Source organism: Vombatus ursinus, unplaced genomic scaffold (genome assembly GCF_900497805.2).
Source record: "Vombatus ursinus unplaced genomic scaffold, bare-nosed wombat genome assembly UNPS02009062.1, whole genome shotgun sequence".
NCBI classification, from domain to species: Eukaryota; Metazoa; Chordata; class Mammalia; order Diprotodontia; family Vombatidae; genus Vombatus; species Vombatus ursinus.
Genome location: NW_020948840.1, coordinates 3889250 through 3909320, shown reverse-complemented (window position 1 = coordinate 3909320; position 20071 = coordinate 3889250). Strand labels below are relative to the sequence as shown.

The following is a 20071-nucleotide window of genomic DNA, read 5'->3' as shown; positions in this document are numbered from 1 at the left end:
ACATATATAATATTCTGGATATGATGGCAAATGCTTAACAATTGGCTCTCAAAAATGTAAAACAACCCATTGTTTAGTTGTCTACATTATTAAAATTTTCTACATCACGTTTTAAAGTCTAGACAATCAGCAAAACAATATATCAAGGTCCGATTTGCAGTGTTTGCTGAGTTGCCAGGTGCAAATGCTTACCTTGAAAATTTAATAATCACCTCTTGTGAGCCAGTAGGAGCTGGTTTCATCACCTCCTGAAATTCATGAATAAAATATATATGTATGTGTGTATATATATATATATATATATACATGCACTAGATACCATAATGTATACTATATTTGATGACTTCATAGTCTTCCAACTCTAAATTCTGTGATGTTGATCCTATGATATAAAGGAATATAAATGCAAGAAAATATTTCTAAAAACTATAACCAGGTGCTTGTCCTGGTCAAATAACCACAGACCTGATATGTTACTGGTATGACATTTTCCCCCCACTGTGAATAAATGAGGCTTAACTGGTAATAAGAATCCTAATGAATATATTGCAATGGTCTGAGAGTTGGGGTGGGGGGGGAAACAGGCACATAGCCAAAAAGACTCTATGTTTTGTTACTGGGTTTCAGTATTTAATTTTATTTCTTACTCTGTCAACAAGCAAAGGTTATGTGCTTTGTGTATCCCTAAATGTCTCTCCATTCTGTACATTTCATTGAGTGTTATAGATAGCAACCCATGTATGGATAAGAGTCTTCTCCTTGACTTCCCATAAATTGGCCCAAGGGGTCCACTCAAACCCAAGGGGATTTTCATTCTCTTGACATTGCAAGGATATGAGTAGAGCATATGGGCCTTCCAACAGGTATCCCTCCCTCTCACCACATGACAAGCCCCTCTTCTTTTCCAACAGCACATCCATTTTTTTTGCTATATATTATTTTGTTTCTTCTTCATAAGGTGTTGCAGTCTGATTACACCCAAAATATCCCTTGCTATTGTCCCGAGTGATACTTATTGTTAATTCTCAGACACTGATACAGTAAAATTACTGATATTTACAAAGTACTTTAATGGTTGCAAAGCTCTTTACATTCATTTTCTTTAATCATCACAATATACCTGTGAGTTGGTATAAATCCAGATAGGGAAGCTAAACTAAGAGAGATTAAGAAACTTGCTTAGGGTCACACTGCTATTTGAGGCAGACTTTGAACTTACATCCTCCTGGCCCCAAGTCTAGTCAGCTAGGTAGTAGAGAGCTGGACCTGGAGTCAGGAAAACCTGAGTTCAAATCCTGCCTAAGACACTTAACCTCTGTTTGTAAAAAGGAGATAATAAGAACACTTACCTCCCAGGGTTGTTGTGAGGATCAAATGAGATAATAATTGTAAAGTGTTTAGCAGTGTGCCAGGCACCATAAACATTATATAAATGTTAGCTATTATTATTAATAATTGTTAATAACATCATCATTGTTGTTATTATTATTATCCACTACACTATCTAGTTGACTAGTGTTCTATCACTTTCATAACTAATGGAATATTGGTATTAATCTTGGAGAAAAGTGTGAGTCATTAAATAGTCTCTATAGTTTCCTACAGACAATCCAATCTATTTTCTTTTCCTCCTATTTAATTCTGGTCCCAAATCTGTATCCAATGCCAATTTCTGTCGAAGGTAAAGATAACTAATGGACAACTCTATAAATGATCCATTTAACTTAACACCATAGTCTGTATAATAGACATTCTTCATTGAGTTGTTTGTTGGTTTGTTTTTATCGTATGTACAGTTAGGACAAATAGTTTTTGGTGGTTATGGCTCTTGCTATGCTTCTGGTCTTGGATCAGCCAGCACAATATCATCCACAGACAAGAACACCATTTATAAAGAGCTCTTCTTTGTTTACAGTAGGCACTTGATCACTTTTAATTGAATTCAATTTTTTAGTTATTGAGTAATACAAAACAGAGTTTCTGCTGTCAAGTGATTTACATCTGATGAGGTAATAGGATACATATTCTGGAAATGAGTGAGTAGTATAAATAAAGTATGAATTGTGTGATTCAGATCCCAAGTGCTTTAGAAGTTCAGAGCATGTGGAAGAGGCATTGTGGTCTAGTGCCATGTAAAGATAACAGGTCTTAGAGTTAGTACACCTGAGTTTAGTCCTATCTCATGTATTTCCTAGCTGTGAGATCATGTTTAAATAACTTAGATTCTCTGAGTCGGTTTTCACATCTGTACAATGAGGATGGCAATACCTGCACTACATACCTCGAAGGCTTGCTGTGATCAAACTCATGGGTAAAACTTGAATTGCTGTATAAATCTGAGTTATTGTTTGTTGTTTTCATGTTCATTCCTATCCTCCGCCATCTCATTCTTATCTATCTTTTTTGACGGAGTTCAGATAAGAACTACTCTGGAAGAACACACTATGCTACTTTTACTCTTTTCTACTTAACGTTTTTCATTCTGTTGCACAGGAAGATAAAATAACTGCTTTTTTGTCATTAAATACACATATTGCAATATAAACTCATCTTATGCAGACTCTTTGAAAGTGTGTTCAGGGCAATTCCAGTAGCAGATTGTTGTTTTTCTTCTTAAGAATTGGGACTGGTATATTCAGGGAGGATGTCATTGGACCTGCACTGTACTGGAAGGATGGGTAAAATTTGGGTCATTGGAAGAAAACTCAAGAGAATTCTAAGAGAGAAAAAAATGGCATTATCAATATGACTCAAAGGCAGGAAAATCCTATAATTGGTTATATTTTTCAACTATAACTTGCAATGACTTTTTGTGTTTCTTAAATAAGTTCAATCCAAAGTAGAAATGAGACCAACCTAGGAGAAATCCATGAAGATGTAAAAGGTGACTTAATGATTTATATGCAGTTCAAACTCAGTCATTCTTTGTGCTTATATCCCTTGTGCCTGGCACATAGTAGATGTTTAATAAATATCTGGAGGTTTTTTGAATTGAATTTGATAATATTTCCTGACAAAAATGAGTGTGTTGCCTGAGTGGGATACTAAATCATATTCTCTTTGAGAAAGTCTGTCACAGTCTCCTTATTCATGTCTCTTTCCTTCCAGACACGCATGCCCAAGTAAGCCTTCTTCAAAACCTGAAGAAAGCCAACTACAATCTACCTGTCATGGTGACGGACTCGGGCAAGCCACCTTTGTCTAACACCACGGAGCTCAGAGTGCAAGTTTGTTCCTGTAAGAAATCTAAAATGGACTGCAGCTCAGCTGGGATCCCACATATCAGAACCACCTTAGTACTGCTTCTTTCACTCTTCAGCTTAGTATGTAAGTTGAGCCTAAGCCATGGGAAAATGCCATTTGTTATGTGTTCATGGGAGTCATTTCCATGTATTTTTTCCAAAAACACATATTCTTGGTGAGATACTTCTTAAGTGGAATCTATATGTCCATGAACAAATGCTTAGAGGTTGAAGTTGGAGGCCATTCCCCAATGGTTGATTGCTGGCCATTCTGTCCATGGTGCAAAAATTACTCATCAAAATCACTCAAAGAAGTGAGAAAATGAGCTAGTGTTGATGAGAGCAGTCTTAGGCAGGGAAGAGATACATAAAAAGCCACTCATAGGAAAAACAAAAGAGAAGATGCATGAAGGAACATAATAGAGAAGAGAGTATGTGTGGAGATAATAGAAGAAAAGACTTGGGAGGAGACACAGAGAGAAGACTTAGGGAAGATATGCCAGAGAAGAGAAATAATGGGGAAATAACTTGGGGAAATAATGAAGATTTAGGAGTCATAATATGTGGATAAAATTTTGGGGTGACAAGAGAAGAGACAAATGGGTCAGAGACCTTGCAACTGACTGTGACCTTAGCTAATCAAGTCCCCTTTTCTCTCTGGTATCAGTTTTCTCAACTGTTAAAAGAAAAAAAAAAAGGAAGTTGGACTATATGTCCCCTAAAGATCCTTCTACCCTTAGCTCTATGATCCTGTGTAGGAAAAAAAAAAAAGAAAGAAAAAAGAAAAATTGAGAGTACGTAATGGATGAGAAGAAAAGGGTTGGAATGGGGCTGATATACAGTTTAAAAAAAAAGCTTAAGGAGCCTATGATGAAGAGGAGAAATCATAAAGGACATATAAAAGAAAAGAGTTAAGGATTATGTAATGGAGAAGGTTTGGGAGGAGAGATGCCAAAGAATTCTTATGGGAGGGTTCTATCAAGACTGAAGAAGATATTGGAAAAAAGAATGCCTGGTAGGACTCATGATAGTTGTGACAAAATTGTGTCTGTGTTTGAAAACTCAGGTCAAAGAGCAAAGCCCTGGAAGGTTATAAGTAAAAATATGAGGGTGTACTAGATCTCTCTTACCTTATCCATTTGATAATTAGGCCCTCCACCCCACCCAAGTCCACTTCACAGCTGTAGTGGCTACAGGCCTGAGCTTACCCTAGAAGCCTGGCTGATAATTGAAAATCAGCTGTTGCCTCTGGCTAAAATCAGGAGCTCTAGAAGACCAAGGCTGGGTAGACCAGGTTGCCACAAACAGTACTAGGACTGAGTGCAAGGGTCTATGCCCTCCTGTTACTTCCCCAGGAGTAAAAGGACAAGGAGAGTGATACTACCTGAATGAAAGAATCTGTTACCCAGATCTCAGAATCCTGTCGGCTGTGAGTTTTCTAGTGCCCATCCTTGGAAGCATCAGTTTTCAAGGGACTCAGGATATCTCAACCACTCTAAAAGTTGCTGTTATTTGACTTAGGTACACAGTGATCTAAATTGACCATGAATGCATCTGAGAATACCAGAGTGCCCCAGTTGTTCCTGTGTTGTTGTTGTTGTAGTTGTTGTTGTTTTAACCCAATGGTTTTCATTCCATAAACACAGCCTGTCTTTCCTCTAAATTGTCTGAATACTGATTGCAATTATTATTTAAATTTGCCCTAGGTCCTGCATTAGAAAAAGCTTTTAGTTCAAGCAGCAAAAGTGGTTTATAGTCCTTGTTTTGGGTCAAAGTGATCCTCTAGGCCTACATCCACTTTAAGCCAGTTCACTAAAGGGTTTGGGCAGTGGCAGTCACAGCAGTGATTATGCAGGAAATGAGAAATGCAGTGGGTGGGAAGAAATTACCTGAATTCAATGATTCCTGACTGCAGTGGAATTAATTTGTCAAACTGAGTGTGAAGAGGCTCAGGTGTGGGGGAACAAAGATGTGCCCTGTGCTGAAAACAAGCTTCAGCCTAGGCATTAACCCATCCTCATTTCCCTGGCCTTTTCTTTGGAAAGGAGTGCAACACCCCCCTTCCTCCACTCACCCCATCAAACCACCTAGTTTATTTTCCCTTAACATTTTACAAATGTAGTGCCGCAAACAACAGACTCCAAACCATGGAAGCAAGCCAATTTGGAGTTTAAAGGTAAATTGGCATTTTCAACAACTCACAAAGCAAAGCATACAGGCTTGGCTGCATCACCACAGGTGGTCCTAAGACATGTAGGGATTGACAAGATCACATGGAATAAATGGAAGGCCCACGCTGTTAGACTTTGAATTTCATTATTTCTTTGGAATTTGATTATCAGGCTTTCAGAATTCATTCAACAAGTAGTTATGAAGCAGCCACTATATTCACAGAATACTATATTTGACACATTGGGAAGTGTATTTTTTTTGGGGGGGGATGTGACAAAAGTTTTGTTTTGGTCATACAAATATAGATTATGATGATAGCCACAACACGGCTATGGGATGATAGCATAAAATAGTAATTTCCTCCATAAAACACAGAACTCTAAAATAGAGATGGGGGACCTTTTCAATTGTTTTATGTATCCTGCCCCAACCACCCTGCTGACCTCCAATCTCACATCTCCAGTATCTAGATGCCTAACTCAACATGTCCAAAACTGAGTTCATTATTTTTATCCCCTAAAACCTCCTTTCAAATATTCCTCTTACAGTTGAGGATAGGATCATCCTCCCAGTCCCCCAGACTCACAACCTATGTGTTATACTCAAATCCTTACTATCACTCAACCCCTATATCCTGTCAGTTGCTAAGACCTGTCAATTTCAGCTTTGCAACATCTTTTGAATAAACCCTGTTCCCTCCTCTGATACTGCCACCACTCTGGTGCTGATTCTTATCATCTCATTCCCGAATTATTCTAATAGCCTGCTGGTTGGTTTGCCTGCCACAAGTCTCCAATCCATCCTCCATTCAGCCAGTAGAGTGATTCTCCTAAAGCATTGGTTGGATTGACTATAATCTTCCCTAAATAAATATACTCCAATGTTTCCCTATCACCTCCAAGATCAAAAACAAAATTCTGTTTCTCATTCAAAGACCTTCACAACCTGGGCCTCCCCCACCCCCATCACCTTTCTAGTCTTCTTGTATCTTATATCTCCTCCCTTCTACCCCAGGTTTTCTGCCTTTTGAAGGAAGCTTCAACTCTCAGCTAAAATTCTACCTTTTCTGTTGAAAACCTTCCCTAATCCCTTTTAATTATAGCCCCTTTCCTTTGGTACTTATTTAAGATTTATCCTGTGTATAACTTGTTTACACATATTTATTTGCTGGTTATCTCCTCCATTAGATTGTGAGCACCTTGAGGGCAAGGATTTTCTTTTGCCTCTTTTTTTATCCCCAGCACTTGGTACAGTGCCTGGGGCATAGTAGGTTCTTAATAAATGCTAATTGACTGAATATTTTCTGAATCCTAGGGAACTTATTCTCCTTCCACTCAATCCAGACTGGGCTTGCCGTGAGTATACAGGATAGCCTCTAGGAATACTTGAAAAGCCATGAGTAATGCTGAATGAATACTACACGATGAAAACAGAATTTAGTTGGTTTTTTTTTTGTTTGTCTGTCTGTTTGTTTGTTTGTTTTTAGTTGTGGTTGGTTAAGAGGAAAATCCAGAGGAGGAAAAGAAGAGAAAAATGACACACCAAGAAAACAGTGTGATATAGACAGATGGGGAGTAATGGATGTTCCTTAGGCTTTAAACTAATTTGCTTGTGTCACATCTTTATATTGATCAAGACTTGGGCACAGGATAAAATATAACATGCTTTTTCTATGCCCTGAAATGTTCTTTTGTTCTCCAAATTAGAATAAATCTTTCCACACTGAAAAATAGTATGTTTTTTTCCTTCAAATTTCAAGTTAATTTTTGAAAAAAAAATCATTTTTCCACCAAATTCTAAAGGTTTTCCTCTTATAAAAGGAAAGACTTAAGTTTGAAATTTTTAAAGAACTTTAGAGATATTTTTCAAATTACTAACTCTACTTGAAGGAAAGTCTTCTTGACATGTAAAAGTTGCTGAATTATTTTAGCTTTGTTCTTTGAGAGATCTAGGCTGGTTGTCTTATGCTACAAGAAATGTCTTATGCTATATGAAAGCTAAACTTGGGAAGCAAGTTTTTGATTCATCATTCTGTTCGTTACAATCTCTTTCAAAAAAAAGAAGAAAGAAAAATAAATTTCAGTGTTTTGGCCTAATTGGTTCCTCCTTGTGGAAATAATATAAATTCAGAGGGTGGGAGGCAGGAGGGATACTCTGCAGACATGAATGGGTTGCATGAGCTTTTGACACCTAGTGATAGATGCTGACTTAATGAGTTTTGTGTTATACTCTTTATAATCTCAGATTTGGAATGTCATTGAAAGATTCTTAATAAGAATAAAAATATCAAAGAGAATTCTCTTTAAAAAGAGACTATTAAAGGAATTCTTCTGCAGTTCATAAATTGAGAGTAGGGAAAGAGACAATTTTTTTTTTATAAGTTAAAAGAATAATAGCACTTGAAATGCCCCAGATAACCAAATAGGTAAGACCCTATGTCTTTGAGTAGTTTTAAGATGACTAAGCAGTCTGAACGGTCATCCAGATCATTCATTGCTCAGACAAACAATAGTTGATTAAACAATTGTTTAAATCATTTGTCATCCATTCAGGAGTAGATCAACAATTGATTAGCTGTGAGATATATGATAAATAAGCAGCCATGAAGACCTGAACTAAGTCTCCATTTGCATTAATGAATCTACTAAAAGCTACATAGCCTTAATGTTGCAATTTAAATCTGTTCTTACTTTCTGTCCTAAAATGATTTCTTTATCTTAATAATTGCACAAAGAAGCAGCCTGGTATATGGGATAAAGTGGTGGTTTTGGTATTAGGGAGACCAGCATTCAAACTGTCTCTGATATTTGAAACCAGCTCTTTACCCTTGGCAAGTCACAAAATAATATTTGAGAGTTGGAAGAGTCCTCAGAGACAATCTAGTTCAACCTACAAAAGAATAAATCCCTACTAGAATACACTGTGGTGAGTAGTCATCCTGGCTTTGCTTGAAAACCACAGAGGCGGAACTCACCAACTCTCAAAACAGCCCATTATGCTTTGGAGGACTTCCAATTGTTGGAAAGTTTTCCTGACCTTGAATCTAAATTTTCCTTTGTAGCTTCATCCTTTTTCTCCTGATTCTGCCTTTTGGATTCAAACAGGAAAAAAAAATCAGATTCTTCCTCCATATGACAGCTCTTCAAATGCTTACATCTATAATGCCCTGGTAGTCCCTCCTCACTTCACCCCTAGTCTTCAAGTCTTCTCCAATCTAAACATTTTCAGTTCCTTAAATGATTCCAGATATAACATAGACTCAAGATACTTCACTATCCTGGTTTATTTCCTTTGAACACTCTGTTTTATCAATGTTCCTTTTAAACCATGCTGCCCAGAACTGAATACAGTATTGAAGACGAAGTATGATGAGGATAGAGTACAGTAGGGTTACAGGTTCCTTATTACTTAAAGGCTCTCTTAATACCTCTCTCTCTCTTTTTCTCTCTCTCTCCCTCTCTCTCTTTTTGTTTGTTTGTTTGTTTGTTTGTTTTTGCTTTTGGTGAGGCAATTTGGGTTAAGTGACTTGCCCAGGGTCACACAGCTAGTAAATGTCAAGTATCTGAGGCCAGATTTGAGCTCAGGTCCTCCTGACTCTAAGGCCAGCACTCTATCCACTGGGCCATCTAGCTACCCCTAATGCCTCTCTTAATGTACCCCAAGAACACATTAGCTTTTTTTAACATGATATGACATGGCTGACATGTTGAGCTTGTAGTCCACTAACTTCCACATTTTGTCAAAACAGCTGCTGTCTAAAAATAAATCCCATGTCTTATTCTGAGGAAATTGTTTTACCCAATTGCATTTAATCTTGGATTCAGCACAATACTCCAGCTTGTCAAGATTCTTTTGGATCCTCCCTTAATTCTCTAGTGTGGGAGCCACTCTTGCCATGTTTTTTTTGTTGTTGTTGTTTGTTTGTTTTTGTTTTTTTTTTAATCTGTAAATTTGATAAGACTGCAATGTATATATTCATCCAAGGTATTTGTAAAAATATTAAACAGAACATGGTCAAGCACAGATCCCTGGAAGACTCTTTTGGAGAATTCCTGTCACATTGACATGGAACCATTAACAGCTATCCTTTGAGTTCGGCCATCAACCCCTCTATTTCTATTATAATTGAATCTGATCTCTCCATTATGTCCCTAAGACTAGGAAGAGATTGTTTATAAACATCTTTGCTAAAAATCAGTAAATTATATCTCCAGCCTTCCCCTCATCTACCAGCTTATTAATCCTGTTGAAAAAAAATAGAATGAGTTTAGTGTGGCATGACTTACTGTTGATGAAATCATCCTGGGTCTTTGTAATCACTGCTTCGTCTTCTAGAGGTCAATCAACCATTTCTTTATTGATCAATAATTTTTCCAGGAATTGAAGTGAATGTCACTGCCCTATAGTGTGCAGAGTTTGTTAAGAAATCTATAGGGTCTATAATGGCTGTAAGGCTTCTTACTTTACTTACAGTGACTCAGACTTAGGATGTTATCAGACTCACAATGATGAGATCACGGATCTTGGTCATAATTTTGTTGTAAACCCAATTAATCCCAAGAAAGGATATAAAATAATTTAGGTCCTTGCATATAATGTGGCACTTTTATTTCTCTCAGATTGAGCATAAAGACAGATCAGCAATTTTAATTACATGCCATGTAGGTGCTTCCCATGTACTCATAGTATATACGGACTGAGTGTTAGCATATGGTTACATGGTTACAATTATAAACATAGTTATAATTGTGGCACATCAGAATTAACTGTACCCATGTTGTAAGTATAGCCTATCAGTAGGACATTTTCTAACTGTGTTAGCATTGAGTCTAACTCTACTCTTTTGAAACTAAAGTGCCATCTAAGTAGCCATTATCTGGTGAATGAGGAAAATGAGGAGACAAGCTTAAATAATTCAGACAGAATTTCTTGCTCCCATTTGTCCTCCTAGGACTACATATAATGTTTTCAGAATATAGCCTGAAGATAATTCCTTGATTGTATATACATCTAATGGCCAAAAATGCACCTTTCATAAAAGTATGGGGGAAGGGGAATCAGAGGGGAAGACCTAGTCATCAACAATGCTGAATTATTGTGTTCTTGGGCAAAGTAAGCATGGTTGGCAGCATAACTGTAGAATGTTCACTCTTAACAGCTTTAAAAAAAACACCAATATTTTATATATTTTTTCAGTTAACATGTATTTCTCTTCTCTCTTACTCCTCCTTTTTCTTCTCCCCAGCTATGGAAAGGTTTGGGTGGGGCCAGGGCAGGGCTTGTGACAAGTATGGATATTTAAACAAAGCAAATTCCTTCATTGTCCATATCCAAAATTTTATGTCTCATTCTGCATCTTTAGTCCATTACTTCTTAGTCAGGAAGTGGGCAGCATACTTTATTGGTCCTCTGGAATTGTGGTTCACCATTGCACTGATGAGTCTTTTGTCTTTACAATGTTATTGTTGTATAAGTTGCTTTCCTCTTCCTACTCATTTGTTTCTGCATTTTTTCATACAAGTTCTCACAGGTGTCTATCAGCTTTTTTGGTGGTCATAAAATTCATGTAAAATCATAGACTAAAGATGAAAGCTAGAAGGGACCCTGGATATTACCTAATCTGCCTCCCCCTCATTGTACAGGGGAGGAAATTGAGACCTAGAAGGTACAAGTGACATATCAAAGGTAACACATAAAGTAGAATAGTGGCAAAGTCAGAACTTAGGTCAGGTTTCCAGACTCCAAAGTCAGTATTCTCCTTGTTCACTGTTGGGTTTTTTGTTTGTTCATCTGTCTGTTTTGTTTGATCACATTTGTAATTTTATTGGTATAGGGAACTCTACAGAAGAAACAACTTCTGTCAGTGTAGATCTGCTAAAGCTCTTTAATTTAGATGCTGGAGAGTAGCCTGGGGGCATTAACTCTTTGAGTGATTTGCATGGGATCCTAAAGTCAGTGTTAGAAGCAGTATTTGAGCCCTGATCTTCCTGACTTTGAGATAAGCTTTGTGTGCATTTGTTTATTATGAAATTTGATTATTAATTTTGATGACACACATTTTCTCTCTAGTCTCACTGAAAAAAGTTCACAAATCCATACTTGTCTTTAACTGCTTTTCTTTCCTTTTCTTTTTCTTTTCTTTCTTTCTTTTTTTTTTAACCACAAAGAGCTTCTCTGGAAGGTGAGCAAGAGTGACCATAGGCTTTCCCAAATTTTTGTAAATCACATGATCCTTGATAACTTCAAACTTTTACTGATGCCTGAGCAATGTCCTATTATTTTGCTAAGGTTGATTGTGCCGATTTGTCCTGCACTCTTACTGATATTGATTCAAGAGTCAAAATGTTGATTTTTTTTTAGGAGTTTTTAAATGTTTACTAGAGCAGTGGATGTTACAGTGCATTAACTTCAGAAATTCACCACTGCTGTGGTTGCCAGTCTCAAACAAAGAACTTATCTGTTCACACAAAACTGAAAAGGAAGAACTAAGTTCATGTGCATCATAATAAAATGTGTTTGTGTGGCAAAATTCAGCTTAATTCTCCTCTTCTGTGCTGTGGAGTTAGGACCACATCTATAAAGCTTTCACTCTATCAGATTCAGAAACCAAATGAACACAAAATAGAATTTGATTGAAAGACACGAGACCTAGGATTTAGTCTTGGCTTTAGTCTACAGGATGTCCCAAAAGTCTTAGTGCATTCTAAAGCTATTGAAGCCTATAGCGTAGTATTGCTAGACTTGGAGTCCGGAAAATTTTGTTTTGAATCTCATATATGACATTTGCTAGCTGTGCTCTACTGAGTCAATCACTACACCTAACAGAGTCTTTGGTTTCTCACTAAATGAGGAAAATAAAAGAACTTCCCATAATTATGACAATCAAATGAGACAATTCATGTAAAGTGTTACAACTCTTAAAGCAATATCTAAATGTGAGCTATATTATTATTACCATTAACTATCTGTCTGACCTTGAAAAAGTCATTTGGCTTCATTGGGTCTTAGTCTTGTCATCTGCAAAATGGGAACAAGATATCTTTATTACTTAGTTTTGTCAAGAACACGTAATGTAAGACTAATCTCATTTCCATTTTTGGTAAGATGATTAGGCAAGTAGATCAAGATAATGACATAGACATTATATGTTTTGATTCCAGCAAAGTGTTTGACAAAGTCTCATATAATAACCTTGTGGAAAATATGATGTAATGTGGGCTGAATAACACAAATTGAGAGTATTCAAAGGTGTTGAAACAACCTCATGAGAAAGCTTAGATTATTATTGGTTCAGTGTTTCTCTTGAGGGATGACTCAAACAGAAAGCTAATGGGTTCTTTCTAGGGCTGTTCTGTTCAACATTTTTATTGATGACTTTGATGAAAGAATAAATGGCACACATTGAATTTGCCAGTGACATAAAGTTAGAGGGGATAGATTTTCCATTCAGAGAAAGAATTGGGATCTAAGAAGCTTTGAATGTTTAATTCTATTGACTGAATGAGATCCATAAGATAAAATTAATTAAAAAAAGATTAATGCAAAGTCCTATGCCTAGATTTAGATAATCAATGATACAAGTACAGGTTGTGGGTAATATGGCTTGGCAGGAGTTTACATGATAAAAGATTTGGGGTTTTAGTGGAACACAAACAATCAGGAACTTGACTGCTAAAATATCACAGGGTCACAGAATTTTTGAGGTGTGAGAGACATCTGAGGTGATGTAGTCCACCAATCCCAGAAAAATTACCACTGTAACATGACCAATAAGTAGTCTTCTGGCCTTTTCTTGAAGATCTTTCCAGTAAGAGAGAACTCACTACCTCCCAATTTAGTCCACTCCACTTTTGTTTACTTCTCATTGTTAGGTTTTCCTTACCTGAAAGCTGAAATTTACTTCTTTGAAATCCCACTTTTGCTTCCAAGTTCTGTCTTCTAGGAAGCCAAGAAGAAAAAAACTTAGACTCTCCTAAACATTACAGATCTATGATTACTTAAAAATATGTCATATGCCCCCACTTCTTGCTTTCTCTTTCATAAGCTAAATATACTCTATTCTTTCAACATATTTTCTTAAAAATGATTATTTCTATAAAAACATCATAAAATAATTATTCACCATCTAGGTTGCCTTCAAGCGTATTTATTTCCTACCTAAAATGTGAAGCCCAGAGCTAAACAAAGAATTTCAAAAGTGTTCTGACCAAAGAAGAGTAGAGTAAGATTGTTGATTCCATTGTTCCTGACGCTTAATTTTTTCTCTCTTGATTCAGCTAGGTGGTGTAGCTGATAGAACACTGGCCTAGGAATCAGGAAGACCTGAGTTCACAGTCGAGCCTCAGATACTTATTAGCTGTGTGACTTTGGACAAATCACTTAACATCTGATTGACTCATTTTCCTCAAGTGTAAAATGGGGATAATAATAGCAACTACCTTCCGGGGCTGTTGTGAAGATCAAATGAAATAATATTTGAAAACAAAGCATAATACCTGCCACATAGTAGATGTTATATATGTGCTATTATTGTTATTATTAATATTCATATTAAGGAAGTTAGGTGGTATAGTAGAGCACCCAGATATACTGTGAAAATCAAATGAAATCTGTGTAAAATTTTTTGCAAAGTTATAAATATTATTATTACTGAATTTTCAGTCCATTAACCCAACTACTCTATCCCAGATCATTTTTTTGTGTCTAGCCATGTTAATTTTGCATTTTTGAAGTTGAATTGTGGGAACCCAGGTATAAGATTTTATATTTATTCTCATGAAATGCTATCTTCTTAGTTTTGTTACAAAAACAAGCCAATCAGCATCCTGTCTGTATTAAGCAGTGTCTTAATTTAGCTTATTCCATCTCATCTTAATCAATTGTAACATTGTGGAACACGCTACCCCTTCCTTTTTTGCTCATAAGGTTAAGTAGCACAGAATCCAGCACACAACCTTGGAGACCTTTAACCTTCAAACCATTAATAATAACTTTTTATTCCAGCATTAGATGGCAGAGCACAGTGTTACTACGAAAGTTTGAGTACCCGGGGTGTAGTGGTGATCATAGCTGTAAGTCTAAAGTAAAGAGTTTATTACTGACCTTTCCAAAAATGCCAATAGTAGAGTCTGCCTCCCTTGCTCTCTGACCAGTGGGATGACTTTCTTTTTCTTTATAAAAACACTGTTCACAACTGGGAATTTCACTGGGGCAGTCTCCATTTATTAATATGTCTCTTATAGTTGATTATGAATGTATCAAATGTGTACCTAAAACATTGGGCATCAAATTGTGATCTCCTTGCCTTAACTCTGCATATTCTCCATCATCCAGGGCTGTAAGAACTCCTGACATTTGAAGCTATCCTACCAAGTTGCCATAGCAACAGGAAAAAGAAAAAGAAGAAAAAAAATCAGATCTGAAGACTGCAGTTTATGGTCACTGTACTTCTCAACTAGGCCTCGATTGCTCCAGATTTCAGTTTTGTCTACGACTTCACTTTGTTTCTCAAACTCTGCTCCAGTGTCTGACAGCTCCTGCCTTCGTTTGTAGTTGATGGAGTCCTCTTGCAAGTTGCGACGGCTGTGCAGTTACCCTGAGCACTGAAGGATCCTGACATCTCACTTGACCTTCTGGGAATGGAAGAAAAAGAAAATTCAAGGATGACTACTTGTTTTTGATATCTGTTGACATATTGCTATTCAGCTGTTCAAAGTGCTTTGTTTGTGGGTTGGTATTTGTATATGTATGAGTATACGTATGTATATATACACACATTGTATTTATATAGAGAGACTATACACCATAGGTTAGTTTTGCTATGTTGTTCATGCTGACAGGTTAAATGATGTAGTGACAGAGTAGCCCAGCTGTTGAGGGTGAAGTCTGAGCTAAAGCAGCTGCTAACACCTTGGGGTGCTCAACTTCCAGATACACACTAAGGCACTGAGGTGCTCCACATTTGTCACTGGGGCTCCAAGATCCAGTTGCTACAGAGCTGGCATATGTACCCTGGCTTTCTTCTCCAGTTTGACCTTGGCCCTGGAGGCAAAAAGTTCTCTAGCCACTGGTAATAAATTACCAGGCAGGTCTGTCAAGAGGGAATATGCAACAGAAAGTTCTGTCAAGTTAATAATTCCTTCTCCTAAGCCTCAGGGGATTCTATAACTCTCCAGACCAATTTCCATTGGTATCATCTTCTATAATTCTGGGGAGGTTGGAAGGAACACAGAGCAGGGGAAATATCAACCCTGTATGAAGCAAAGGGCTGAAATATTTTTGCATGGACGTCAACCCAGCATGTCCATGCACCTTGAATATCTAGGTGTCACTGGAGTTTTCAGGGAAATGGGTCATCCAAGAGATGCTGTTGTTTCTCCTCAGTAAATGATAACTCCACCATTGGCAACAGGTGAGATAATGTGCATATCTGAGGAGGACAAGCAGCACTGTATTTTATAAATCTAGAAACATACATATACATATATACATAATACGCACACATGTTTGTTTTAACTATACAAATACATATACGTATACAATACAGGAAGTCTTGTAATTTTTTTTTTCCTTCTGGTGAATCAACCACCACTATTTGCAAATCTGATGAGAAAGAGTGTTCATCATGTATGAAGAGGAAATGATTTTCATTCTGTGAGCATGTAAAGGTTACAAGGCAGCTACTGCTTGCCCCAAGACCTTCTCTTGTGAATAAAATCTGTACATGAACCATCAAAGCTCACACCAAATTTTTATATGAAAACAGAAGTAGTGACAGACTGTAGCTTTTCTTAGGGCTTGCCAGTAACTAGGGTAAGAAAAGTGTCTTAGAGTATTTTACTGCAGTTGCTTACTAAGGGTTTAACCACAGAAAACAAAACAAAACAAAACAAAAAAAATGCTTTCTTATGCAATAGGTGTTGGCATCTGCATCGCTTTAGTCAGACTTTTCTAGTGATTAGGGGTCACATGTTGTCTTTCTTGCCTGAAGTTATAAAGCTAGTGCTCCATACACTGTATTTGTTTCAATAGTAAATCTTTTGGACGCGCACATAATACAAAGCGTTTTTTTTTCCTCCATTGAAATAAATGGGTATTGGTGGTTAACATTGCTGAATAATAGCTTTTCTCTATTTTCTGGTGTTGTATGGATTCTTTCTCCAATCCTTTGCCTCTTTGCTGATACAATAGTAACATTCATGCTAGGCTTTACCTTGTCATAAACAATCTTTTTATGCTCTCCTCAGTACCACCGATGCTGCGTGAATCACATTGATGTGTGGAATAGTCTTACGGGATAAACACTGGTTTGTTCTGAAAAGTCATGAACTCACAGTAGTGTCCCTCAATTAGTTTTAACTGTCTTAATGACCAATTTGGATTGTCACCCTTTTAGCTGAGAAGGGAGATGACAGAACCAGACCGAACGTTATGATCTTCACTGGTAGTCTGCCTTCAGTACATGCCCCAAACACCAGGAAATATGACTGTCACTTTTGCTCAGTGACTGTCATTTTTGTGTTAATTATAACATAAGCCCATTTGGAGACCAAGAGATGTCACTTTGTTCTTCCAGCTTAGGGCCTTGCCCTTTGCTTGGCAATGTTTTTCCTCCCGGGGTTCACAGACTCACTACGCTGAGGCAAACCTGGGTCTGCAATGCTCCTGGACATCCTGAAAGAACATTTCCCACAGCACACACATGCATACACATGAACCTGAAGACATTTGAGTCAGGTTTAATAACCTGACATCCGTTATTTAGCAAGGGCCTTCTGCTGGCCGCACTTAAAAATAACATGCTTCAAACATTGGTTGTCTTCACCACTCCAACTGTATCATATTTATATAGAGCTTTAGAGTTTGCAAAATCCCTTCCTCACAATAATCCTGTAAGGTAGGTAACACTCCTCCAACCTTCCTCCCCTCCCCAGAAAAAAATAAAGGAATAAATAAGCAAAATAATAGGTATAGAAATAAGGAAAGTGAGATTTAGAGATACACAAATAATAAATTTCAATGTCAGAACCTGAACTCAGGTTTCCAACTCAAAGACCATTCTGTTGCCCCTTATACCTTACTACTCTCTAAAACCTAAATGAGCTGCCACTGTAGACTGGAGCTGTCTGTCTATATGGGGGAAGCCATTTCAACTATATCTTATTGACTCTCCTTCAAACTCCTTACTTTTTACCACATGGATAGTAGTTCTTTACTTTTAAACTTAGGGGCCCCTAAAGAACTTCTCAGAGACAATGCAATGTACAGCTTGGCATAGTGAAACACATTACAACAAGGGATAGAATGAATCAGTATTTTCTTAATAATGAGGGAGCATGATGGACATTAGGCCTCAGTGTTCCATCTCACTGAAGATCCCCAAGGCCTATGTTATCACCCTCCTACATAAATTTGCTGTTTAGTTCCTCCCAGACACCAACATGCCTACGGTTCTTACTAGCAGTGTATAGGTCTCTCTAAGATCTTACTTCCCTCATCCTTTAAAGAAAACTCCTGGGGATAGAAAGGTTAAAGGCATGTCCTAAATTTCAGAAACTTTTAGGCATTTTAAAGGATATGCATATTATTCAAATAAAACATTAAAAAAAAAAGAAAAGTTACCTCCAAAATGGAATCTTCTTTTATTTCAGGTTTATAGTGACATAATTTAGAGGAGACTTCAAGGTGCTTTGTACCTAAAATTTGGGAGAATATTTTTTTCTTAAAAATACAAATTATAAAGAAAAAAATGGGACTTTTTACTTGAATTGTCCAGATAATTATAGTTTTCTACTGCTCTTTAGTAATGCAAATCAGGAAGTTAAACAAAGGTTAGTTTTCTTTACCCCATGTGTGTTATAAAGAGTGGCCGGCTGTTTAAAATATGCTTACTACTAAAATACACATAATTCAATATTTTACAAAGTCTATCTTTTCATCAGCATGAATATCTCCACCGCCAATACAGTTATAATCTCCTACTCTCCATAGAAGATGGATTTTTTGTTGTTTGTTTGTTTGTTTGTTTTGGTGAATGTCTGAGGGCAAAAACATTCATTACCAATTGGTCTGTTCTTTGGTGTTGGGTTTTGGGTTCCTAGATAATCTGATCCTCACTCAACAAATACAGTCATCTGACACCCTTCCAAATTGGAAAATCTTGTCAGAGATTGCACACCACTGGCATGATCTTGAAGAACCTCCAAATCGTGGGTTTTCATGATATAATCCAAAATAATTAGATGATTTTCATTGGAAACATTTTAATAAAACATGTACATAATTATTTGCATTTTGGCAAACATACCAGGGCTCTTCCAAAAGATATTGGCATTGTGTAGGTGATTCAGGAGTTATCAGTCTGAAAATTCAAAGAGAATTATTCCAGATTATTTGTCTCATAGTTGTTTAATAAGGCTCAGATTCACAGGAAAAAAAAAGTCAGAGCTCAACAGGATTCTAAGAGATCATCTAGCACAATTCATTCCCTTTCTTAGAATCTCCAAAAAGTGGTTATCTAATCTCCATTTGATAAACTACAGTGATGAGAGAACTCACTACTTCCCAGGGCAACATGTGCTGCCTTTTAAAATCAATTAATTATTTATTTATTTTTAGTTTTCAACATTCACTTCCACAAGATTTTGTGTTCCACATTTTCTCCCCATCTCTCCCCTCCCCCACCCCAAGATGGCATGCATTCTGATTTCCCCTTCCCTCAATCTGCCCATCCTTCTATCACCCCCCCATTCTCTTATCCCCTTCCCCTTCTATTTTTCTGTAGGGCAAGATAGATTTCTATACCCCATTGCCTATATATCATATTTCCCAAGTGCATGTAGAAACTTTTTAAACATTTTTTACAATTTCTAAATTTAAACACTTTAAACAATTTTTGACATTCGTTTTTAAAACAAGTTCCAAATTCTTTCCCTTCCTCCCTCCCCACCCACCCTCATTGAGGAGGCAAGCAATTTGATATAGGTGATGCATGTATAGTCATGCAAAACACTTCCATAATAGTCATGTTGTGAAAGACTAACTATATTTCCTTCCATCCTATCCCTAACCCTCCCATTTATTCTATTCTTTCCTTTGACCCTGTCCCTTCTCAAAAGTATTTGCTTCAGATTAGCCCCTCCCCCAATCACATTCTGCTTTTCAACAAATCAACACACCATCTGAAATGGTCTTTACAACAATGACCAGTTCCTTCTAGTTCCATCCTCTGAGAATAAGCAAAATGATTATAATCTCTTTTCCATTTTACAGCCCTTCAAATACTTGAAGATAATTCTTATATTTCATATCTCCAACCCCAGAAGTCATCTATTCTCTGGGATAAATATTCTTCATTCCTTCAATTGGTCTTCCCCCAGAAATCCAATTGCCCACATCTGTATATGCTCTAGCTTGTCAATTTCCTTTCTAAAATGTAGGGCCCAGAACAGAAAACAATATTCCAGATATTGTGTAATCAGGTCAAAGTACAATGGGACTATCACCTCCCTTGTTCAGGAAACCATGTCTCAGTTAATATAGCCAAAGTTTGCATTTACTCTTTGGCTCCTGCGTTGATTTATATTAAATTTGTAGCTTCCACATTAAAGCTTCTGGATCCTTTTCAGATGAACTGTTACCTACCAATCCTGTACTTG

At 37.0% G+C, this 20071-nt stretch overlaps 1 protein-coding gene across 2 annotated transcripts in view; it reads left to right on the top strand.

The window, feature by feature from the left end:
- Positions 1-17318, top strand: part of CDH13 (cadherin 13) — a 1255388-nt gene extending 1238070 nt beyond the window's left edge. For both annotated transcript variants that reach the window (XM_027850548.1, XM_027850547.1), the window contains 2 exons: positions 3109-3327; positions 14748-17318. In XM_027850548.1, the coding sequence (XP_027706349.1) occupies positions 3109-3327; positions 14748-14755 (227 nt within the window). In that variant the 3' untranslated portion in view covers positions 14756-17318. The remainder of the gene's footprint in view (positions 1-3108; positions 3328-14747) is intronic.
- The last annotated feature ends 2753 nt before the right edge of the window (positions 17319-20071 follow it).